Source organism: Schistocerca gregaria, chromosome 1 (assembly GCF_023897955.1).
Source record: "Schistocerca gregaria isolate iqSchGreg1 chromosome 1, iqSchGreg1.2, whole genome shotgun sequence".
Classification (NCBI taxonomy): domain Eukaryota; kingdom Metazoa; phylum Arthropoda; class Insecta; order Orthoptera; family Acrididae; genus Schistocerca; species Schistocerca gregaria.
The window spans coordinates 906,615,327-906,641,683 of NC_064920.1; the positions used below are offsets into that span (position 1 = coordinate 906,615,327).

At 43.1% G+C, this 26,357-nt stretch overlaps 1 protein-coding gene across 2 annotated transcripts in view; it reads left to right on the forward strand.

Moving 5' to 3' along the window:
• The window catches only part of LOC126274704 (uncharacterized), a 1,213,049-nt gene that overhangs the window by 1,102,145 nt on the left and 84,547 nt on the right, over positions 1–26,357 (forward strand). For both annotated transcript variants that reach the window (XM_049977135.1, XM_049977136.1), the window contains one exon: positions 7,078–7,168. In XM_049977135.1, the coding sequence (XP_049833092.1) occupies positions 7,078–7,168 (91 nt within the window). The remainder of the gene's footprint in view (positions 1–7,077; positions 7,169–26,357) is intronic.

A 26,357-nucleotide genomic window follows, 5' to 3' on the forward strand; every position in this document is an offset into this window, starting at 1 on the left:
AGACCGCCGTAAAGCGAATGGCGCCGCTTCAACTTTTATTCCCGTTCTTTGTGCCCTTTGCGGCGGAATAGCCGGCGCCAGAGGGAAATGTTCTGCGCCGCCGCTTAGGGGTCACGGAGGCGGCGCAAGGGCGGCCTCATAGCCCGAAGCCGCTCGCGGGAGGACACTTGGCTCTAAGCATACACAGACGACACTACGGTAGCACTTTGCATCACCGCCTCTAGTCTTGATAATCGTCTCATTTCGGCAAAGCAGAATAAATTTAAGTTTCTTCAGTTATGCCGTATCCAGCTAAAGCCAGTCATTGATCCTGCAAAATAACATAATTACAGGGATGTTGACTGCTAAGTTTCACCTGGTCTTCTAAATGTCTCAAGCGGTGTCCTTAGTGTGTGTTTCGCTGACCAAGGAACGTAGGCGTGCAGCTCTGTGGATACGGCTGTCATCATCTTGGAGATACCATAGTCATTGTGATGAGAATACTGAAATATAAGTCGTCGCTCATATGAGGTGTGGCTGTTAAATAACGCGACTACTACTATAAAACATTTTATTTAAAAAAGACGTACTTAGTTATTGTCACTCTTAATAAACTCCCCTCCTCTGTCCCTATAATGCTCCATGCGAATCTTCCATTGATGGAAACATCGGTGGAAATCTTCCTCTGCGAGCTCCTTGGTGACGCGCACTGCTGTTCCTTTCACTGCTTCAACGGACTAAAATCTGGTTCCTTTTTATGCTGATTGGACCTCGAGGAATAGAAAAAAGGCACGCGTTGCTAGGTGAGACGAATATGGTGAGTGGTCTAATAATGGGATGCTATACGTCGCTAGAAAACAGACCTTCCACAATGAGTTGGTACGTTGTCTTGATACAGAACCCATTACTTGTTCTTCCATAAGTGGGATCGTTTTTCTTTTCTTATTTACTGCCGCAGTTGAACAATAGCCACAGGGTAGGAATGTTGGTTAATAATTTGACCTTCAGGAACCCAACGAGGATACACAATTCCATGAAAATTGAAAAATAAATCAGCATCGCTTTGAGTCTTTATTGACTCATTCGAGATTTTTTTTCTCTCTCGGTGAAGTTGGTTCCTTCCTCTGCATGGATTATCGCTTTTTTTCTCGATTATAAGCGAAAAACCAAAATGGGTCACATATTGTCACTCTTTCCAAGAAATTAGAATCATTGTCAGTGGTATTCGAAGTGTGAGTACAAACATTTTCACAAGCTTCTTTTTGTTCGATCGTGAGAATTTTCGGGACCAGTTTCGCTCACATTTTTCTTATGTTAAACTGGTTACGTAAAATTTGATTTGCTTATTCTTTGTCAGTTCCCTCTGTTTCAGCAATCGATCGATTAGTCAACCGACGGACAGTTCGAGTTGGATTAAATACTTTTTCCATAATTTCGACTACTTTCGATAGTGAAGGGCGTCCCGGGCCTGAGTCATCTTCGACTTCTTCTCGGACATCTCGGAAACGCCTGAACCAATCAAAAACTCGCGTAATGATAAACAGTCTTAGCCATCACTTTTTTTTAGTAAAAGATAGACTTCAGCAGCAGTTTTTCCAAGTTTCATGTGGAACTTCACGACTGTTCTTTGCTCTGTTGGTATGCATCACTTTTCCGGCGAAACACTAACGAAGGTCACGGCCACACTGATTTGTCTACAGATATCAGAGATGCCACATTACTCTGAAAAAGCTTCACGCATCACAGCTATTGATTGTTCCTCTTTGGCTTACGCGTACTTACTCTGTGACAGCATCAGTCCCGTTATTTTATAGCCACACCTCTTATTCAGAGTAATGTGAATGAGTAGGCTCAAGTCTTCGTACCTGGTACGAGGTACGTGGAACACTCCCGATAACCACCAGCAGCCTGAACGACACCCTCAACACACTTCGGTTTAAACGCCTAATTGGTCCGTGAGTGCACGAAGACGAAAAGGAGAAAAATCGCTACCCATCACAGAACGCGCTTCCAGTCAGCTACGGTCCAGCTTCTGTGTTGTGTGCCCTATTGAAGATGTGCAGCTTCATATGCTGCTGCGACCAAAGTCCTTTTATGAGGTACGCGATTATAAATGTACATTACATGCAATTCTCTTCGCAACGCTCGGTCATCGTGTTCTGTCGTCTATCTAGGTCGACCGCTTGACCCATTCCTGTCAGCATCGTTCAATAGTGACATCACTCCTGTTCAAACGTCGAGTGATTCTCTGGTTACCCGAACCGGCTTCCTTAAGCCCAACTACACGTCCTCTCTCAAACGCCGACATCTGCGTATATTGTTCACCCTCCTGCCTGCGAGGCATAGCTACTGTACAAGTGAGTTCACGTAATGTGATTCGCAAAGACGTCAAGCCCTGCATCGACATGTCCTCTGTTTACTATCGTTGCCACATGTTCGGTAAAAACGTACTGCAGCGTCACAGCTTCATCCAACTATATGATATCAATCTGTGACCAGTTTGCATAGTTCCTCCGTGGTGTGTCCTTATTTTTTTTGTCTTGGAATGTAGAAACAATTCCATTGCCCAAGTTCATATCAACAGAGTAAGAAGAGGGGGAGGGGGGGGGAGAGAGACACGTGATTGTTTGGTACCAGCTCTACACCGTCTACAGCGCTTCAAAGCAACCCGTTTAAGGAGCTGACTAATATTTCGTCCGGTAAGTTTTAACGCAGAATCCTGATAGCAACTCTGGAATTCTCCGGAATCCTATTATTCGCGCGAAACACCATAGATAGTCACTATAGATAGGATCGAGAATGAGTTTTGGCAGGCTCTACATCAACTGGTCATTGCCCCGGTTATGAATTGTGATCAACCGAAGTCGCGCGAAACTACCTACAGTAAGCTACCACAAAGGTTATGTCATCGCAAGTGCAACGAATGTAGCTTCTGTGAAAATCGGTATCTATAGATGTCTTGTTCGTATGATAATTACTGAACTGATTTTTCTTAGGGACTACCTAACTGGTGACATCTTAAGAACAAATCTGCCATCAAGCCTCACATACACGGCCATACTAGTCCCGGTCCATCGAGACCATACCTTAGTTTTCTTTTCCTGCAAGTCCTGCCGAGCGACATTGGACTCGCTTTCGGGAAAACCGTTGCTCCACTCCCGGTCGGTCGTTTCGCTTAAGACAAGTGCTGAGTGGTGCCTTTGAAACGGACGCCAGTGCCCTTGTCCTCTAAATACCTCGATGTTGACGGGACGTTAAACCCTAATTACCCGTACGACAAATTCTTTCAAGCACACAGTTCTCATTTCTTTAATTTTTTGTACTTATTCATCTACAAGACTTGCTCGATTTACATCATGAGCTTATTGGACAGGAAATTATGGCTAGAAGACTTCACTTTATAATATTTACTGCCAGTAACTTGTGTCACAGGTCGTCCAAATTAAGGGGACTGATGACCTCAGATGTTAAGTCCCATAGTGCTCAGAGCCATTTGAAAGGCGAAGCCCCACACTTCGACTATTCTCTGCCATTTTAACTGTGCTACCTTTCGCAGCCTAAGTAGCTTCACGTATCCTCTGCTTCTTTCCTACTTCATTATTACTTAAAAGTCGACTATCCTGATGTCTTTACTTTGGTGGCCGTCGTTTGTGTTGAGACACAATCGTGTAGCTTTTGGATACAAGCGGGAACTGATGCCACCATTTTTCTTTTCCTTACGATGAAAATTCCGAACTCGCATTTCTCCGAGTCGCAGGCTTCAGTTCAAGCAACTTAGCGACCATGGCTATTGAGACACATTCGGTTACTTTCTGTTGAGGAGTAGTTCATTTGTGAAAGAACTTCCATGTCTAGCTAATCATGGCGAACTAAATGCAATTATACAATCAGTGAAAGGCATTGTGGACAGTATACAGTTTTTAGACGTAAAGCAGCACTGTTGTCTGTCTTCCAAAAGTGTTTTTCAAATAGGCGGACTGTAACTATACTTCTCGTTTTGTTTCTTTGTCGTTTTGCGTCAAGCTCGTTCTCTGATGAATGAAGTCTTTGTTAAATGTCTGGTTGTAGATATGACAACAGAATATCATTTAATTAGACGAATTGAAAGCTGATGACTGCAGCAATATCTCTACTTACAATCACTTCGTAAAATTTCGTGCTGCGATGAAGAAAACTATTATCTCTGACCTTTTCTACGCAAGTGTTGTTACTGTAAGATAAGAAATAAGTTTTATTAAATACAGAGTTAACTGTCTTGAAGAGTGATGCTGCAGTTAAAAATGGGTCAAATGGCTCTGAGCATTATGGGACTTAACATCTGTGGTCATCAGTCCCCTATAACTTAGAACTACTTAAACCTAACTAACCGAAGGACATCACACACATCCATGCCCGAGGCAGGATTCGAACCTGCGACCGTAGCGGTCACGCAGTTCCCGACTGAAGATGCTGCAGTTAAAGTGAAATTTAGAAGAACGATTTTCAGTTCAATAGTCTGTTACGTGTCTTCCTTGGAATTATAATTATTCTTTGCATTATGGTGTCGACGTGACTTCTGCTGTTCGAAGAAGCACGCCGACATGCAGGTGTTACAAAAACACTTCCAAGGTAATTAATTTTAGATGACTGTTTACAGATATTATACATCATTTGCGTTTCTCATAACATACTGACATTAGTGACTGTACACATGACTGTTCCCGACGGCTAAGGCAAATACATAACTTCACTCGTTAACAGACTATATTTTTCAAGTCAGTTAAACAACCAGTTTCTCTTGGTAGACTATGTGTTGTCAGATTCTAAGTTTATAAACCTGTCGAGGCCAAAGGGGAAACGAATGAGCGCAGTCAGTCTGAAGCGAAGTAGCTCGTAAAAAATGAGTGGTAACTTGGTGCTGTCAGTTAATTATTGGTAAATGAAATTACCCATTGTGCTTTTCCCGTATTAAAACTTATATTCATATTATTTTTGCTACATTTAAAGCTCTACAGCGATTTAGAGCGCGTCCCCTAATGTAACTACAGTACTTGGTTCGCTTTCAAAGTATTATCCGTTCATAAGTGTTTTACGGCTAAATTCCACTATTAATCTTTGCCCAGATGGTAATTTCCAAGAACGTTTGCCTATCGAAGCGGCGGGCTCCAAACGGTAGATTTCGAACGTGAGATTCTAAATCGATCACTCCACTTTGTCCTCTGCGACGCTACACTACAAGCAAAGAGCATGATCGATATTTGCAATTCAAGTGTTGCTATTGTGTGCGGAACTCAACTGTTCTTATTTTCCTGGCCTCTGTGTTTTTGGGAGAAAACGGAACTTAATGAGTCGGAACAATCTCGAAATTAACAGTATAATAGCAAGTTACTTGAATGCAGCGGACATAAATCTCTGACGCAAGAAATATTGAGTAGAGCATCAAATTTATAACTCTAGAAGGACCTGTTTTTGTGAAAAGACCAGAAGGGCCTGGACGTAAATCGTGTAATAGCAAGGGATATATAATTACTGCGGTGACTCCTGCAATAAATGTTATAGAAGTGTCTATTCGTACATGGACATGAATTCGTTGGTCATGAATAGAAGAGATAAAGATTAATGTTGACCAACTTCCGAACAATCATATAAATTCATTTCTGTGAATAATCTGAAAAGCACAAGATGAAAATATTGAATCGTCTGTGCATATGAATTCTCTTAGTCATGAATATATCAGCCTCCGGACAATCGGCTGACTTAACTTTTGCGAACAGCGTGGAAAGCACCATTAAATAGTTCACTCAAATTTAAGCTTCATTTTCAACTAAGGACTAAATTTATTCTTCCTCTTACAACATTAGGACCTTTAGCGCAAATCGTAAAAACGTAACTTCCGTACACAGAAATAAACTGTTGAAATACTCAGTCGTTTTTGAAAATTGCAAACTCTTGAAGGAATGGGCCAATATTTGTGAAGACACATACATGGTGTGTAGAGTCCTATATTAGCAATATGTGATTAAAGTATATGCAGGAATAGCAGCCACGACGTGTCTACAATGAATGGTGTTCTTCACGCAGCCACGTAGCAAGGCGTAAGAACAGTGGTCGTGGGAAAATCCTGGCCGACAGACAATAGAAGCGAGTATCACGTGTCATGTTAATAGCAGTCATTTAAAGATCGCGAGAATTGCCGCCATCAGTGAATGCAGGTCAGTATCAATCAGCTTTCTAGCGAACGTTGCAGAGGGAAATGGATGCCATGGGCACTTGGAATCTGGTACTTCGCGAAGGCTATTGGTCACAGCGGTACATAAATCTGCACGTGTTCAGTTTGCCAAACAACACAGAAACTGGACAATATGGCACCGGAAGTGCATCGTCTGGTCTGTCGAGTCGTGATTTGGTCTCTTTATCAAATGACGTAAGTAATTGAGTGCGACAGCCTGTTGAAGCATTCGATTCTGTGTCTGAAGGACGTTTTGGGGGGACAATTATCGCATGATGACTTCGACCCACTCATTCTGGCTACCGTGAACCAGGTTTTTTATTTCAACATTCTCGGGTAAGAAGCGTGGTCCTTTTTTCTCCGTCTTCGTAATTAGTGTCCAGTGGACACTTCCGTCTTCAAAGATGAAAAAAGCAGTGTTATCGGAGCTGCACGCATACGTTCCTAGTTCGACTCGACCAGCCCGCCAAGTCACACGATCTTAATACAATAGAAAATATATGGGGCTATTTGGAACAGCTGATGAAACGTAGCTTACACGGTACAAACATCAATGAATAGCTTGAGGTATATATGGCATACCTGAAAAACGTTGTGGACCCTCCCCATTGCCGAACCGTGGCCAGTGTCAGGTCTAGCGGTGGTGTTACGCGGTGTTATTGTGATATCTTCTGGGGGGGGGGGGTGACTAAATTGTTTGTACACCATGTTTGCTTTACCGTTAGCATTAAGGGTTACAGGACCGCCCACACACCTATCGACAGAAGCCTTGTCGTAATACATTGATTTAGAAATAAAGTGTATTATGAAGAAATTCTGATCGATAGTAATAATTGCATAGGCGAATCATTGTGTATTTTCTCTGTTGATAGGGTGGTTCTGTGTTGTAGGATGGAAGATTCGATGCGGAGCATGTTGCAGTACAAGGCACGCAGCGAGCAGCTGAAGCAGGAGAAGACGAGCCTCACCGTGGCGTACGAGGTAAGCGTCGTAATCGCACTGCGTTGTTTGCTTGTTCCAAGGTTTGTCCTAACTTTGCAGACGCGCACAGTGTGTATCAACACGGTAAGTTCACCCCAGGAACTAATCAAGGGCGTACTCAGCGAGGGCACGGAATGGCAGCTGCCTCCCCCCCCCCCCCCCCCCCACACACACACATTTTCTTACAAAAAAGGTTATGATCGAGAACCGACCTTACATCCTGCCCCGACTCACAGACGGACGTATGAGTTCAATATGTGTCTGAAGAAAACAAAACATGTAAAAGGTAGGATTGACTTCCGTAATAGCAAGTGTATTCAGCGCCATTTGTCATGAAATCTTGAAATAAAAAATGTTCAAATGTGTGTGAAATATTATGGGACTTAACTGCTAAGGTCATCAGTCCCTAAGCTTACACACTACTTAACCTAAAATATCCTAAGGACAGACACACACACACACACACACACACACACACACACACACACACACACACACATGCCCAAGGAAGGACTCGAACCTCCGCCGGGACCAGCCGCACAGTCCATGACTGCAGCGTCTAAGACCGCTCGGCTAATCCCGCGCGGCATCTCGAAATCATTTCTCGTTAACTCTATTTTCCTTCCATAGAAAATGTCCGATGACTCTCGCCTGAAAGATTCCAGTAGCATGTTACGTTCAGTACACCATGTTTTCGTGTTAACCAGCTGTGACCAAAGCTACAAAAAATATAAATATAAAAATAATTGACAGCAAAATAATACGTACTAATGTCATATAAGCTACTCTCTCGGTTACGTAAATTGTAGATAGTAGATACGTGCTGTAAAGTGGTGACATTAGTACGTCTGGTGACTGACAAATACAGTTCTGAGTTTTATTTTGTAAGACACCCCACTTCGTTTCCTCCCAGTCTTTCCACTTCCACGAAACATGCATGAGCTGACCCCCGCCGTAGCTCGGATCCTATGCACGCCCTCTGGAATGCTAACACACAGAGAGTAGTCTGCGAGTCTACTCTGTACTCGGAGTACCGAATGACGCGGTGCAGTGATTAATATGCTGGACGTGGTTTATTGAGAAGATGGTTCAAATCCCTCTGTGGAAATCCAGCGTTAAGTCGTAACGTAGTTCTCTCAATTAATGCTATTGGTGAATCGTGGTCACCCGTTGTTCGATATCCACGTCATTGCAGGAAAAGAGACCTGGTTCCACCAATACCATCGGGATACCAATCGCCATTCAGTGCCATAGTGTTCATTGACTTCCCCGCCCTTCAAAAAGTGATCTGTCGAAATTCAAGACGATGTTGATTCCCTTTTCTGATAGCATGTGCTTGATCCATCGTGGATTTCTACCCAACGGAGGCGGAGAAGACGATGAACACCTTTCCACTGACTGAGGCTTGGTCTCCTGCCGTCGGTAGTACCAGGTCTCATCTCCTGCAATGATACGGATACGTAACAAAGCTTGAGCACGGTGCTCCGAGCGATTCCACAACAGGCGTACAATGGCAGTTCCCATCAGCTTTACCACCGATGTCACAAGCTTGTTGTAGCTAATGGGGATTACTTTGAAGGTCAGTAAGGATATTTTGTTTGTAACTCTTGTTTCCTTTATTTTATGATACTATTCACCGACTTTCCAGACGCACCTTCTAGAAGTATGCGAAATAAAGGACCTAAATCACAGACTCTTGCCGAAAGCTCAAACAGACGAGGATCAAAATTGCGGCAAGATCGGAACACCGTCACTGATAAAAATTTGCGTTGTATTAAAGATGTTGTTTGAAATTACGTCTTTTGAATAAAGTTTGTGTCTCCTGTCTTTTGCGTTGTGTTAACGCACCGCTGCATTGCCTCTGCGACGTGGCTATCGACGCTGTTGGCGGCGCACTGTTACTGTGTACAAGTGTTTGAAAGCAATAGACACTGACTTGGCTGGACAAGTCAATAAGCAGCAGCTTATTGGTGGCCCAAATTTGTTTCGTGGACTAAGAATGCAGTTCACGTGTGATGTTTTTACTGTGTTTGGAGGTAGTACGTGGCTAACCTTGGCTGTTGTAAGGGGCAATCATGCTGACCACGGTGGCCTTGAAGATTTCCCTGATGCAAACATCTTGGCTTGGAATAAATGGATTACAGCCGACAGTACAGGTCTACTGGCTAAGGTTTCCCTCGTAGTAAATGATTTCTCATCAACTCTCACCTCTCAATTACGCGTGTCTTCATGAGCGCTGCTCGGGTTACGTATCTGGAATGCCTTTCTGCATTTCTGCAGTGAGGCGAGGTCGTTATTGAAAGGGCCCACCCGAGGTGTTGTTGATCCAGCTAATATTCGTGCTGTGGAGCTGCCATTAGTTGCTGTTCCGGAACAGCGTCTCTCTGGGCAATGAGCTTATCCAATCAGCGTCGGTTATTAAGCCCTCACAGTGCACTTCTCCCACAGCTTCCGACGGGAGGGTGGGAGTCCCTCCGTGTTAGCCTGAAGGGGGCGAAGCAACCTCGCCCGGTCTTCTGTTTGCAGTTTTCGATGATGCAGGGAATGCGATACGGTACTACATGCTGCTTTCGTTTTAATTCTGACTAAGGCCGCAGCCGATAAAATTGTGTAAGGTGCTTAAACGAAATTGCTGTAGAGACTGAACATTGGCTAAAGAGGTAATAAGATCGTTGAGCTTCACATGGAATATTTATTCTGCATTGTCATCGGGATAGAGCTTTTAGAGCAGTACACGTCATAACTATGTCTTCATCCGTTCTTCAGAGCGGGCTGGAGTGGCCGAGCGGTTCTAGGCGCTACAGTCTGGAGCTGCGCGACCGCTAGGGTCGCAGGTTCGAATCCTGCCTCGGCCATGGATGTGTGTCATGTCCTTAGGTTAGTTAGATTTAAGTAGTTCTAAGTTCTAGGGAACTGATGACCTCAGAAGTTAAGTCCCATAGTGCTCAGAGCCATTTGAACCAGTTCTTCAGAGTAGTTCGGCTCACAGCCATTCCTTAGGAGCGATGATACTGGCTCTGAGCACTATGGGACTTAACTTCTGAGGTCATCAGTCCCCTAGAACATAGAACTGCTTAAATCTAACTAACCTAACGACATGACACACATCCGTGCCCGAGGCAGGATTCGAACCTGCGACCGTAGCAGTCGCGCGGTTCCAGACTGTAGCGCCTAGAACCGCTCGGTCACTCCGGCCGGCAGTGATGATACTGATGATTATTACAAACGACATCGTATTATATTTTTCATTTTTGTCAGAGGAATTCAGATAATCAAAACTTGCATACAATTCACATCTCAGTACCTTAACTAATTATTTTTGTAGCGCTACATGCTTATCTACAGTATGCTGGAAACTTTTATGTGTAGCACCGATAAAGGACAGCAAATCAGTGCTAAGTTGAATGGCACTTTTTCTGCAACATTCGAGTAATATCAGACACTGACTTTGATACCTGAAGCCACTTATCGTTCTTATTCAGGGTTGCACTACGTATCCCTATACAGAATGCACTGCTCTGATGGACAACGGTGACAATTGGATCTTCACTTAAAATTAGAAGATAAGTATCTCCAGAGGCAAATGATATATTTTTGTGTCTGGGGATCTGTGCCATTTTGAAGCTGTGCTTGACTAATGATGCATTTCATACACGACTATTGTAAACCTAAAGGAGCTGTCCCCGAAATTTTATGACTTTGCGTTTATTTTGTTTCTGAGGCTGCGGGACGTTTCCATAACGCCAGCACTGTCTTATTTATGGCCAAGGAGAAAGAGACGGCGATAGAAACGGCGCGCGCTCCGAGATTGCGTAGAAATTCGGGTTACACGCTACGGCTCAAAATCTGGTCAAGTGAGCGGAAGTGCCCACATCGATGCAGCAGACGTGCAGTAAGGATGATAGTGGTGATAACTACAACAGAGCTGCAACCAGTCTTGGAGGTGCTTAAAGACGCAAAAAACGCGTCAGAAGATGCAATGGTCGTGTTTTTCTACTCCAGGCAGCCTTGGCCCTGCTGAACAACTGCTCAGGAATAATCGTAATAATACTCATATGTGGATTATTTCGAAACTCACTACGTCCGCGGTTTGCAGTAAACGTTTCCGCCACTTACCCATAGGCTGTGCTAACGGCACCGCGGACGTAGCCCTGGCAGCCAAGAGCAGATGGATCTACTGACTGGACAGTATCTGACATCGGTCACTCCCTGCCTGTTAACTGCCGTCCTGTTCGTGTATCATAATTAGAAATCATTAGAAATGTACATAGGTATCCACTCGAATTAAAATAATAAACAAAAGCTCTGGCACGTGGTGACAGGAAGTGTAATAAAAATCCCAAAACAAAGGCATCTGTAATATATTGTCATTGAAAATTCCAGGTGTCAAATATAGCTTCAAGATAAATATTAATCTTGAACAAGAAAGTTTTTTTTAACTGTCATGCGTGGTCAGTATTCGTTGTGGAGTTACGGTCAGAGAACATAAAGTGGAAGGTGTCACCTGAGACTCGGCGGCATCCATACATTTTTTCCCACGAGGACGACCGTCAAACTAGTTTTCGTAACGTACTTATTCCAGTGGAATTGGCGCTAGACCCATCAGTATGCAGAAAGACAGTCATCGGTGTGGGGTTGTCATTGAAATTTTTGGAGTAAGAATTATCTTACAATCCATAAGACATACGCAGTGCAGCTAGCCTACAATGGAGTAAAATACAATGCTGCAACTACTCGTCATACATGTGAGATCGTATCAACAACATTGCGTAAGACATAAAACAACCCTGGAATAGTTTTAATTAAAACCAGTAGTTGGTGTGAAGCAGGATGAGTAGGGCAAAGATATCGTTAGTTTAATGCCCCTTTGACGTCAAACTACTGTATTTAGAGACAGAACAGTAATAATTTGAAATAGGTGGATAGGTGAAGGAAACAGTCTTTGCCTATTTGAAGAAAAATCTAACGAGGAAAGCGTGTGACCTCGAAGGTTCAGAACTGCGCGAAAATGTGCTTAGAATACAACACTCTCATCCCAAAACCGGATGTATGAACCATTCTTATACAAGATGCAGCTCTTGTTTGCTAATGTCATGCAACGGTCGCAAGATGATAGCAAGATCGTACTCTGTCAGGATTTCACGCTCAAAATGTTGCCAAGGAAACCAGGAAATATGGCCAACTTCTTAGTGTGTCTTCTCTCGACAGTACGAATTCTACATGAGAAGAATCGTTGATTTTGTAAGACTGCAATGTGAAGAACTACAATTAAAATTACACGTTCGTTATTTCCTTATCAGACTATACTCTCTGCTACACAGTCAGTTTTTTTCAACGAAGTACGAGCTTATGTTACAGTATACCTGAAAAAAAGCAGGTTATGAAAATGTGTTGAATGTGGAAAGGAGGGCTTAGTCAGATGTGCACAATGTCTTGTTTCACTTCGTTTTGACCAGTTCATTGAAATCCCATACCTGCCCTTTGAAGACTTAATAGCTTTGCAGTACAATCAGGTCAGTAGAAAAAGTTTGTTGTTTAAACAGCATAATTATTTCAAGCAGAGGGAAGTAAAGCACAAAGTCGTGACAATTAAATAGGTCTGTCTCTGGTCCTGTTGTATGAATACTTTGTTTCTTCGCGTTACCAGATGTCCACTTTTAGACCCTAAGTAGGTGATAGTTCAAATTATCTCATAGTAAGACGCTCAGTTTTGCATGTGGACGACGCATAACACGAGCGATTTATATTCCAAGCTTATTTTCGTGCGGTTCTAAGCGTTTGAGGTGACGCACTTCACTCGTAGGCATCGTCTGAATCAAAAACAACTTCGAATGGGTAGACAGGGATTTCAACCTAGCTTTCCTTTTTTGCTTGAGTGCTTTTTCTATAAATTATATATACGAGGGCCTCCCGTCAGGTAGACCGTTCGCCTGGTGCAAGTCTTTCGATTTGACGCCACTTTGGCGACCTGTGCATCACGGGGGATGAAAGGATGATGATTAGGACATCACAACACCCAGTCGCTGAGCGGAGAAAATCTCCGATCCAGCCGGGAATCGAACCCGGGCTCTTTTGGATTGACAGTCTGTCGCAGTGACCACTCACCTACCGGGGGGCGGACTTTAAACTTACTAACTTACCAGTTATTTGTTGTAATGAAGAGAGTCTGAACTACTGACAGAAACTACGATATGAAAATTCATGTACCAGTTAATGATTGCTAAAACTGTACCGAGACAAGTAAAATAAATACTAAAATTTTGATAAACCCAGATACAAAAGGTACAATAAATAAAATCTAATCGTGGCGTAGACATGGGAAACTGCTGACAACAACTTTTTTGGGAAAAAACAGCGTTTGCGTTTTAATGGCTGAAATGGCTCTAAGCACTATGGGGCTTAACATCTGAGATCATCAGTCCCCTAGGCTTTAAACTACTTAAACCTAACTAACCTAAGGACAATTCACAGGTCCATGCCCGAGACAGGATTCGAACCTGCGACCCTAGCAGCAGCGCGGTTCCGGACTGAAATGCCTAGAACCGCTCGGCCACAGCAGCCGACTGTGTTTAATAAAATACACTAATAAGGCAGCAGATTCGTTTGAATATCCGCAAAAATAATTTGCCATTACTACAGTAGTATCCACGTAGAAGGGGCCAGGTAGCTCATTACCTTCGAAATTGCTTTTGTGTCCAGTTAGGACTACGTTAACGTTCGGTCCCGCACCGTTAATTGGTAAGGAGACGGCGATAGGCGAGACGTTGCGGGAATATCGCCATAAACGACTGGCGCAGGCTCTGCGCAATTAGGCTGTGCCGCCCCCACCTCGCTAAGCGGTAATAATCGATGGGGGCTGCCGGGGGCAGGGATTCCCGCTGAGCATCGGCGTTGCCAAGCCAAGCCGGGTTGTGCCGCAGCCGGAGGGCACCGGGCGCCAGGACACGACCACAGTTCTTGTCCTAGAAGGCACAGTCAGACAATACAGAAACTCTACTCATGCAGCTGCACCTTTGAGACTCTACACCACACACACACACACACACACACACACACACCTCTTTTTGCGCGTTGTTCTCTTTCACCATCCGTTACTGATCCCTGTAGTCACGTCTGTTTAAATTCGGATAACATTAATATGGCAGAAAACGTGTTAGGGTAAAGCAGACAATGCTCTAGTACAAACTATATATAAAAGGCATTGTCCTGACTGACTGACTGACTGACTCACTCACTCACTCACTGACTCATCACTGCCCAGCTCAAACCACCAACGATACTTACTTGAGATTTGCAGAGGGTGTTGTTCTTATATTCTAGGTATCGTTTAAGAAGATATTGTTCGAGATTACACTGCTAAAGGGGTGACTTAGAGGACGGAAGGCTATCTTGAAACTATGCCCCTATTAAGGAAATTGTGAAGCTAGAACAACGAAAATTGGTATTTTGTTTCTCGGTTAGAAATTATAAAAAGGGCATGTTTCAGCGTCTATGGAAATTCAGGGACTAAAGACCCTCTACGAAAATTAGTATTCACTTCTCGTTCAGAGCCGGCCGGTGTATCCGTACGATTCTAGGCGCTTCAGTCTGGAACCACGTGACCGCTACGGTTGCAGGTTCGAATCCTGCCTCGGGCATGGATGTGTGTGATGTCCTTAGGTTAGTAAGGTTTAAGTAGTTCTAATTTCCAGGGGACTCATGACCACAGATGTTAAGTCCCATAGTGCTCAGAGCCATTCTCGTTCAGAAATAGAAACAAACGTGTTTCAGTATTTTTGGAAATTCATCTTTTAATGGGGAGTAATAGGGCACGAAAAGTTTCGTGAAAATATTTCATTATCAAATCAGAATCGGTTTTTTGTCAGAAACACATTCAGAAAAGACCTTCCTTCTACGGCCTTAATTAGCGCGAATAGTTTAAAAAGTGTTGCTGTTTTTGAACCAAATAAAAAACTATTTATCAGACACCACAAGAAATCTGCTTTACCCGCAGGGACTCCGTCTTACCTTGCAGGCTCCGCATCGGCCATCCTTGACTCACTCCCAGTCACCTCCGACGGCGCGAGAACCCACCTGACTGTCGCTGTGGTCCCCATTTCACTGTGGTGCGCATCTTGTTGGACTGTCCAATTTTAGCCGCCCTGAGGCGGGCTTTTAACACTTCTACCACACTCCCTACAGTGTTAGGAGACAATGCCTCAACGGCTGATATACGTTTTGTCCGAGAGGGAGATTTTCATCATTCAGTCTAAGGGTGGGCATCTGGACTTCCCCCTTCCTCTTTCTTTGCTGTTTCTTCGGCTTGATGTTCGTCTTTTCTCTATTTGTGTTTCTCTAGCGCTGTGTTTTTCGGCTAGAGATTTTAATGTGCTCCAGAGTGACTGGCTCATGCTTTTCTATTCTTGCGATCAGCCCAGGCCATCTGCTGTGTCATTTTAATATCTTCCTCCGATTTTTTCCTTTTATGGCACTCTTCCCCATTTCGTTCACTTTTTATCTTTCAGTGTGTTTCCCATTTAATTTTACACCTTTTTACTTTCCCCGACTCCTTTGGGGAACGGTTTAACCCGAGACCTGCTTGCATGAGCAAAAATGGACTGATAACCCTTTAGTTTGGTCCCTTTACTCTCCAAACAAACCAACCAACCAAATCAGCTTTGTCAGAATTGAACAGAAAAGTAATGCATTTAATACATTAATTTTTCAGTTTGGATAGTACATCTTTATAAAATTAGTTTTGTTGTAGTTACTATGTAAACTAATCATTACTGATAATAAAACAGATACCACCTTCAAATGCGATTCCATGTACAATAATATACGTTTGAGATGAGAGAATTCACTAAAACTAGCGCTAATAACTAAAACTTATCCGATTTGTCACTTTCTTTTTTAATTCCCTTTACGAAATTAAATTGAGCTCGATGGAACACTTTAATTATGCAAAGAGTGGCAGCCATGTGAATGGTCACTAACTCTTCTGTAGTGTGGAGATTTACACATGAGCAATGGGCGTGACAAAGTACGAATTCTATTAAAGAAAAAAAAAAATGTGTGCAGATCACGTGATCTACGCGAGCGAATCAGCGGTTGCTAAGATAGTGTCTTTACAACTTTTAGAAATATAGATCAACTGCACCACGAGGATCGTGCACCGCTCTGCTCGTATACAATAGACTTTAATGTGGCACACTGTAATTAATTAATCAGCCAATCAACCACAATGATGGTGACCTACACTGAGTGCGGATTTTTTTTAAATTAAAGAAGTACGATAGTTATAGTGTGCACCTAAGTGTAGCAACATTAGCTAGCTTCAAGAATATGACTAGGGGGGGCCAGCTGCAAGGCATGGTAATACAAATACCTCGAAACAATTTTTTAAATTTTTTGTATCGATTATCTCTGATTCTAACTTGCTTTCAGATCTAAATAAGAGGTATTAGACCAGTAAGCAATATTTAAGGGGAACTGGCGTGTGATTACAATGCACGTTTTACTTGAATATCTCGTGGTCCTTTTACGTAGCTATGTGAAATCTATCCATCTTCGATACACTTTCTGAACAGTGCATGCTGCTGGTGAAATTACTATTTGCTGAACATTTTTAAAATCAGTTTCCCCTCCTCATTCGCTCCTCTCTCACAAGTATCCGAAATGTATCTCAGAAATTGCTTATAGAGTCTCTACATAAATAGTAATCTTGACGGAAAGAGTAGATGGAGTATTAAAATCTGTCACAGATCTGATCCCTTGTTTTCACCAGCGTTCCGTAAACCAACACCTGCCTAGATTTACATGCGTCCGGAACTACCCCGGGCAGTCAGGTTTTTAGTTGTGTCCGAGGTTGCAAAAATGTTCGCGGTTTGAGAATTTTATGACTGACGAGGATTTTTTTTTAAATTTTAGACCTATATCTTCGACACTGCGTTTTTAAACATTCTCTTACGACCGTGCCTCTCACAGCCGAACTTGGAGCAAAAGCTTACTTCAGTGGAAAAGCGTCCGATTCGTCACAGCTTTTCATTCAGACGTTTGGCAACACAACAGGGGTGACGTATTTATGCTGTTTTCGAGTGTCATGCAACTGTTATATACGCTTTTAATCGTGTGTCATCAACTGGTCTATACGCTTTCAACCATTGTATTTCTACTTGTTTCCTGTCTCATCGTTTATCAGTGGACAGGGAATGGTACCCGAGTGATCTTGTCTATCCATCTGAGCTTACAGATCTGCTGCTGTACATTTCTCCAGCCAAAAGATTAGGTATTCGAATATGTTTTAGAAAATAATCCACCAAAAAACAGCCTAAAACGAGATTAAAAAAGCCTTAGATCATCTGGCGTGCTATACAGGATGGTCGGAAACAATCTGTAAAGCTTGTAAGGTTGTTGCAGGATGGGTAGTGCTGGGAAATAATTGTTAAGGAAAAAAACTATACGTTTCACCGTTTCATAGTTATTTGCATTGAAGTGGGCCAGTAAGGCCGTTGTGCGCAATAATTCGAGGGACACGCTACACGCAATTAGTGCCAGCAGTTATTCTCAGAGCGGAAGTGATACTGCACGAGACTGCTCAACCTTTGACTTGAGTTCGATACTTGTTAGCGTCTCACGTCCAACTTTTGTGTCGCTCTCTTGTTCGGTTTTAAGAAACCAAACGATGAACACGTTTGGCGACAGCGTCTCTGGCGAGCCACTTGAAAATGCACTCGCAACGTCCTGAGTGGCCAGCTTAAATGCTAATTAACTCGGAAACGGCGCAACGTATCGAATTTTTTGGTAATAATTGTTGTTCAACACAACCTACCCTGCAACACCCTGGCAAGGTTTCCACACTGTTTTTGACCACCCTGTATAGGTCGGACGTCGCGAGTACGCTAAGTGTACGATTGTGTGTATGGTAGGACAATTATGAAAGCGAAGAACAGTGGCGGCTAAATCTTTGTGCAGAGATATTCGTTATTTGTAACTCGTTGTTTAACACATTTCATTGTAATAAGAATGATGTAGTAAGAGTGATAATTTTCTCGGAGATTTATTGTCGTATTAGTGACAGTCAACCTATTTTGTAGTGTGTTAAATTGGTTTCTATTGAAACAGACTATCTTATGCACTGACGAACGAGTCTTTTTACTTGGTTTATTTTAGCCGTACTCATATTTATTTCTCTTGGATGTTATAGAAACGGTTTTGTGGTCGTTATTCAAGTGATTTACGATATCCAATTACGTCTAGATCTAAGGGGAAAATATGAACATGAATCAGTTGTAATATTACGAGGTTAATCGTGCAACGTTTATATTATCATTTGTGGTTAATTTTTTTCTTAAAAGGGACGTTAAAAAATCCGAAACCTTTTAACCGCAGCTAAAAGTAAAGTGTAGGAATGGTTGGCGTTAGAGACAGGATTTAGCATGGCAGCGTGCCTTTAAGACACATTAAAATTTATTTTGACAGAAGACCAGGGCGTATATTTTATCTAAAGTTAATCCATGACAATAAAAGTCAACTTTTTCGTTAATTGTTGCGGTAAATATGAATCTCTCTATAATAGTCACAGCAAAAGGGAGTGAAATAGAAACCTTGGAATGAGTTTGTAACATAGGTAATGTGTTAAGAAGTGTTGTTTTCATAATGAATTAAGTAACACCTTGACACCTTGCTGGAAATTGTTAATGATGGTATAGCAGCAGTTCCTTCCTCAGTATCGTCTCATTTTTATAAAGTTCTAGGAAGATCTCGTTCTTACTCTCTTATCGATCTGAGTTGTAATTTTCGTATATATCATGAATTAATATTTTTTCTATTGATATGCATCCCGCTCCTTACTTGGTAAATCATCAGTCTTACGACTAGTTTAACGTTATGCGTAACAGTCGTGTGCTGATACTGGTACCTTGCATCTGCATGCTTCCTATACAATGTGTCCTTTTTTGCAAAATTTGACCCGACAACTTGTGCCTCCTGCTGCTCTTCTGCCAAACTAACTAGTTTCGGAAACCTTAAGCGACGACATACTTAACAGCCCATTCTTCAGATAAGGGTTTCCATTCTCATTTTGTCGCCTATTATGTCTGGTATATCTTCATTTCGTACAATATCAACTTAATTTTTAGCATCCCACTGTAGCAGTACGTTAGCCGCTAGGACATGAAGGGTTGGCAACCCTTAGTCTCAGTTTACTCTTGTTACTTATTCCACCCATATTTCCCAGTCGGAGCTGAATACAGTATTTCGAATTCCAATGAAACAAGACACAGAAAAGAACGCTTAAGGATAAGTTCACTTTTCTTTGGATTCATTTCGACAGATTTTGACAGTTTCCTTTCTATAGGCCTTTATTAGCATCAGTATTAAATTTTCGATACCTGAACTAAAATCGTAAACACGTGAATTAATAATGAAGCAACAAAACTTCGGCGTTGTTCAAAAAATGGTTCAAATGGCTCTGAGCACTATGGGACTTAACAGCTATGGTCATCAGTCCCCTAGAACTTAGAACTACTTAAACCTAACTAACCTAAGGACATCACACAACACCCAGTCATCACGAGTCAGAGAAAATCCCTGACCCCGCCGGGAATCGAACCCTCAGCGTTGTTCGCTGTACCCGAACCGCAGGGCACGAGCTGCATTTTAAGTATATGGTACACATGGAAATGAGAAGGGTGGGTTTTTGATTGAGCTTCCATGGGCCTGAAAGCGTAAAGAAATTTGTTCTAGAACTTTCCAAAATTTAAATGAGAAGATTTTGAAGATGTTCAGAACATACTGCAATGAACGTGACTAACTACAAAGAGTAAGGAAAACGTAAAATGAGAAAGAGTACGTCGCTGGAACTGCCCCTAGCCTCGCTTTCTGAATTTCTTTCCCACTCGGCTTCGCTGCCTCGACGCCGTAGCGCCGGTGTGGAGCTGCAGGCAGGGCTCGTTTGGCTGTTAGCTGGACGCGGCAACCTCGCTCCCTTGCTTACAAACAAGGGTACGTCCCGACCCTCGCAGCGCAGCCCGGCCACAATTTGCATGACGCCTGTCTGCTACCTCGTCTCGCTATTGGCCACGCGTTCGAGTGCTTTGGAAACGGCTGTGTCAGTGGCTCGTCTCCAGGGCTGAAGTGGGTCACCTATGGAGACAGCTGTGGTCTTGATGATGCCTTGACGGGGGATAAACGTTATCAGACTTCGAAAAACTCAGGAACATTGTGTCCTACGGCAACGTAAATGCGTCATGACTGCCACCAGTCACCTCTTAGAAACACCTGGGTGTAACAGTTTGTAAGGATATGAAATGGACTGATCACGTAGGTTCAGTCGCACATAAGACAGGTCGCAGACTTCGAATCATTGGCAGGATAAAGGGAAAAATTCAGCTTACAAAGGAGACTACTTGCAAATCACTTGTGAGTACCATCTTAGAATACTGCTCACATGCCTGGGACCCATAACTAACAGGTGTAACACAGAATAATAAATACATACAGAGAAGGGCGACACAGATAATCGTAAAATGGTTCAAATGGCTCTGAGCACTATGGGACTTAACATCTCAGGTCATCAGTCACCTAGAACTTAGAACTACTTAAACCTAACTAACCTAAGGACATCACACACATCCATGCCCAATGCAGGATTCGAACCTGCAACCGTAGCGGTCGCGCGGTTCCAGACTGAAGCGCCTAGAACCGCTCGGCCAACAGCGGCCGGCCGTTAATCGTAAACTTGTTTGAATCTCGAGAGAGCATATCCGATATGGTGGTAAATCTGAATTGGCAGATGCTTGAAGATAGACGCCAATAATCCAGCGAAACCCCATTTACAAAGTTTCAGGAAGCGGTATTAAATGAAATACCCCCTCCCTCCGCATCCCTTCGTATCACTCACGTGCGAAGAGATCCTGTGGTACAATGCTAAAACCCCTCTGCCCTGCACTTCACAAAATATGTCTGAACGTAGATGTTTCATTCGACGACATTTTCTGCTGCAAACGTACTTTCCCCGTTATGATTTTAAGATGATGGTACAGTGTATAGCAAACAGAGCTCGAGTTACCAGGTAGACGATTGAAATTGATGTTACGTGTTGTGTTCCATAGCCTTCAATTATTTAAGGGAAGATTCTTTAAAAGTGAACAAAAGCTTCTATTTGAATCTTTCTATCAATTCCACAGCTAGTTTCGAACAATACCTGCATACTTGGTTTCATTCAGAATTCCACTATACCATGTTATTCGCCTCTAATTTGGCTACAAAACCCTATTTTCAACAAAATTTCCTTTCAATACGACGGCCTTCCGCCTCCTTTCTGAGAGGGCCTGTATGCCCGCATGTATCACTCAACTGGTCGACGTTGGAACCACCGTCTTGCGGCATGAATAACCCCCCCATTATGCACGTACTGTTTCTTGCGGAGTGCATGTTTCATTGGGCCAAACAGAAGTAAATCGGAAGGTACGAGATCAAAGCTGTAGGGTGGATGAGGAATAATAGACCAATGAAGTTTTGTGAGTTCCTCTCGGGAACGCTGACGTGTGTGAGGCTTTGCGTTGTCATGGAGAAGGAGAAGTTCGCTTGCTTTATTTTTATTTTTTTTTACCACTATTGCAGGACTCACATCTATGTGCGGCCGGCTGACACATGGGACATCGGACAGATTTGCCTCAACCTTGTTGAGATGATGACAGACGCGTCGCCCAACGACTCGCTGTGCTTTTGTTCACTGCCAGGACTCCGTAAACATTTCGCTTATGAATATCTGCGGTGCTCTGGCTTTTCGTCAAAAGAAACTCAATGAAAACCCTCTGCTTGGGACGCACTTTCGTTACAGACGCCAATTTTACTGCTATTTATTGCGCAGCCACCTATCGGAACTTCGTAAAACTATAGGGCTGAAGCGGGAATATTCCACAATGTTCCACAACAAATTCCTAACCCTTTTGCAGCCGAAATTGGCCAATAAAAATTACTTCCTGACAGCCCCTCGTATGATAAGCTACATACAGGGTGTTACAAAAAGGTACGGCCAAAGTTTCAGGAAACATTCCTCACACACAAAGAAAGAAAATATGTTACATGGACATGTGTCCGGAAACGCTTAATTTCCATGTTTGAGCTCATTTTAGTTTCGTCAGTATGTACTGTTCTTCCTCGATTCACCGCCAGTTGGCCCAATTAAAGGAAGGTAATACTGACTTCGGTGCTTGTGTTGACATGCGACTCATTGCTCTACAGTACTAGCATTATTTCAGTCGAAGTGTTCGTACGCTTCTCAACAACAGATTCGGTGACCGATGGATTGGTAGAGGCGGACCAATTCCATGGCCTCATTTTATTACTTATCTTCAAATCACATTAAGCATGGAATGGAAACACACAGCAACACAACGTACCAGCGTGACTTCAAACACTTTATTACATGAAATGTTCAAAATGTCCTGCCTTAGCGAGGATACATGCATCCACCCTCCGTCGCATGGAATCCCTGATGCGCTGATGCAGCCCTGGAGAATGGCGTATTGTATCACAGCCGTCCACAATACGAGCACGAAGAGTCTCTACATTTGGTACTGGGATTGCGTAGACAAGAGCTTTCAAATGCCCCATAAGTGAAAGTCAACAGGGTTGAGGTCAGGAGAGCGTGGAGGCCATGGAATTGATCCGCCTCTACCAATCCATCGGTCATCGAATCTGTTGTCGACAAGCGTACGAACACTTTGACTGAAATGTGCAGGAGCTCCATGGTGCATGAACCACATGTTGTGCCGTACTTGTAAAGGCACATGTTCTAGCAGCACAGGTAGAGTATCCCGCATGAAATCATGATAACGTGCTCCAATAAGCGTAGGTGGAAGAACATAGGGCCCAATCAAGACATCACCAACAATGCCTGCCCAAACGTTCACAGAAAAACTGTGTTGATGACGTGATTGCAAAATTTCGTGCGGATTATCGTCAGCCCACACATGTTGATTGTGAAAATTTGCAATTTGGTCACGTTGGAATGAAGCCTCATCCGTAAAGAGAACATTTGCACTGAAATGAGGATTGACACATTGTTGGATGAACCATTTGCAGAAATGTACCCGTGGAGGCCAATCAGCTGCTGATAGTGCCTGCACACGCTGTACATGGTACGGAAACAACTGGTTCTCCCGTAGCACTCTCCCTACAGTGACGTGATCAGCGTTACCTTGTATAGCAGCAACTTCTCTGACGCTGACATTAGGGTTATCGTCAACTGGACGAAGAATTGCCTCGTCCATTGTAGGTGTCCTCGTCGTTCAAGGTCTTCCCCAGTCGCGAGTCATAGGCTGGAATGTTCCGTGCTCCCTAAGACGCCGATCAATTGCTTCGAACGTCTTCCTGTCGGGACACCTTCGTTCTGGAAATCTGTCTCGATACAAACGTACCGCGCCATGGCTGTTGCCCCGTGCTAACCCATACATCAAATGGGCATCTGCCAACGCCGCATTTTTAAACATTGCACTGACTGCAAAACCACGTTCGTGATGAACACTAACCTGTTGATCTACATCTACATGACTACTCTGCAATTCACATTTAAGTGCTTGGCAGAGGGTTCATCGAACCACAATCATACTATCTCTCTACTATTCCACTCCCGAACAGCGAGCGGGAAAAACGAACACCTAAACCTTTCTGTTCGAGCTCTGATTTCTCTTATTTTATTTTGATGATCATTCCTACCTATGTAGGTTGGGCTCAACAAAATATTTTCGCATTCGGAAGAGAAAGTTGGTGACTGAAATTTCGTAAAAAGGTCTCGCCGCGACGAAAAACGTCTATGCTGTAATGACTTCCATCCCAACTAACGTATCATATCTGCCACACTCTCTCCCCTATTACGTGATAATACAAAACGAGCTGCCCTTTTTTGCACCCTTTCGATGTCCTCCGTCAATCCCACCTGGTAAGGATCCCACACCGCGCAGCAATATTCTAACAGAGGACGAACGAGTGTAGTGTAAGCTGTCTCTTTAGTGGACTTGTTGCATCTTCTAAGTGTCCTGCCAATGAAACGCAACCTTTGGCTCGCCTTCCCAACAATATTATCTATGTGGTCCTTCCAACTGAAGTTGTTCGTAATTTTAACACCCAGGTACTTAGTTGAATTGACAGCCTTGAGAATTGTACTATTTATCGAGTAATCGAATTCCAACGGATTTCTTTTGGAACTCATGTGGATCATCTCACACTTTTCGTTATTTAGCGTCAACTGCCACCTGACACACCATACAGCAATCTTTTCTAAATCGCTTTGCAACTGATACTGGTCTTCGGATGACCTTACTAGACGGTAAATTACAGTATCATCTGCGAACAGTCTAAGAGAACTGCTCAGATTGTCACCCAGGTCATTTATATAGATTAGGAACAGTAGAGGTCCAGGACGCTTCCCTGGGGAACACCTGATATCACTTCAGTTTTACTCGATGATTTGCCGTCTATTACTACGAACTGCGACCTTCCTGGCAGGAAATCACGAATCCAGTCGCACAACTGAGACGATACCCCATAGCTCCGCAGCTTGATTAGAAGTCGCTTATGAGGAACGGTGTCAAAAGCTTTCCGGAAATCTAGAAATACGGAATCAACTTGAGATCCCCTTTCGATAGCGGCCATTACTTCGTGCGAATAAAGAGCTAGCTGCGTTGCACAAGAGCGATGTTTTCTGAAGCCATGCTGATTACGTGTCAATAGATAGTTCCCTTCGAGGTGATTCATAATGTTTGAATACAGTATATGCTCCAAAACCCTACTGCAAACCGACGTCAATGATATAGGTATGTAGTTAAATGGGTTACTCCTACTACCCTTCTTGAACACTGGTGCGACCTGCGCAATTTTCCAATCTGTAGGTACAGATCTATCGGTGGGCGAGCGGTTGTATATGGATGCTAAGTAGGGAGCTATAGTATCAGCGTAATCTGAAAGGAACCTAATCGGTATACAATCTGGACCTGAAGACTTGCCCGTATCAAGCGATTTGAGTTGCTTCGCAACCCCTAAGGTATCTACTTCTAAGAAACTCATGCTAGCAGATGTTCGTGTTTCAAATTCTGGAATATTCCATTCGTCTTCCCTGGTGAAGGAATTTCGGAAAATTGCGTTCAATAACTCCGCTTTAGCGGCACAGTCGTCGACAACAGTACCATCGGCACTGCGCAGCGAAGGTATTGACTGCGTCTTGCCGCTTGTGTACTTTACATACGACCAGAATTTCTTCGGATTTTCTACCAAATTTCGAGACAATGTTTCGTTGTGGAACCTATTAAAGGCATCTCGCATCGAAGTACGTGCCAAATTTCGCGCGTCTGTAAATTTCAGCCCATCTTCGGGATTTCGCGTTCTTCTGAACTTCGATGCTACGTACTGATGTGCTTGATGCTAGTACTGTAGAGCAATGAGTCGCATGTCAACACAAGCACCGAAGTCAACATAACCTTCCTTCAATTGGGCCAACTGGCGGTGAATCGAGGAAGTACAGTACATACTGACGAAACTAAAATGAGGTCTAACATGGAAATGAAGCGTTTCCGGACACATGTCCACATAACATCTTTTCTTTATTTGTGTGTGAGAAATGTTTCCTGAAAGTTTGGCCGTACCTTCTTGTAACACCCTGTATACACAAAATACCTTTATGTAGTCTCCAAATACAGGGTCCAACGGGTGTAAGTGCATATATTTTTATACGTAATACCATAGTATGTACACGCACTAGTGTGCTGCTGTTTTTTTCTCTATGTCAAACAGTCTTTCTCGAAACACATAACATAATGTACAGGTAGATATTTTACTGTCTGATGTTTTCTGCATGGTTGTAACTGCACCACTAAGTGGACTATGCCTGTCAGTATAGACTAACAACTTTGCTTGCAAGCATCCACAGTTCAACTACTTACCAACTGCCCAGGAGAAAATAAACAGTATTTGCTTGCTCTTGCCACATGTACTTGGAGGTACTAATCAACTTAAAAATGTATGACTTCTAATAGCTATAATCATTAGTCTGCAAGTAACATAAATACTGATGTAATGTTGTTCAGTACGCGGTCCTCAGCCACCAACATCAATATTCGCACTTGTACGCGCTACACCCTGCAAGCATGCTAAGGAAAATAAGGACCGGATTAATGTACAATAGAACCAGGCATGCAAGATGCGAAGC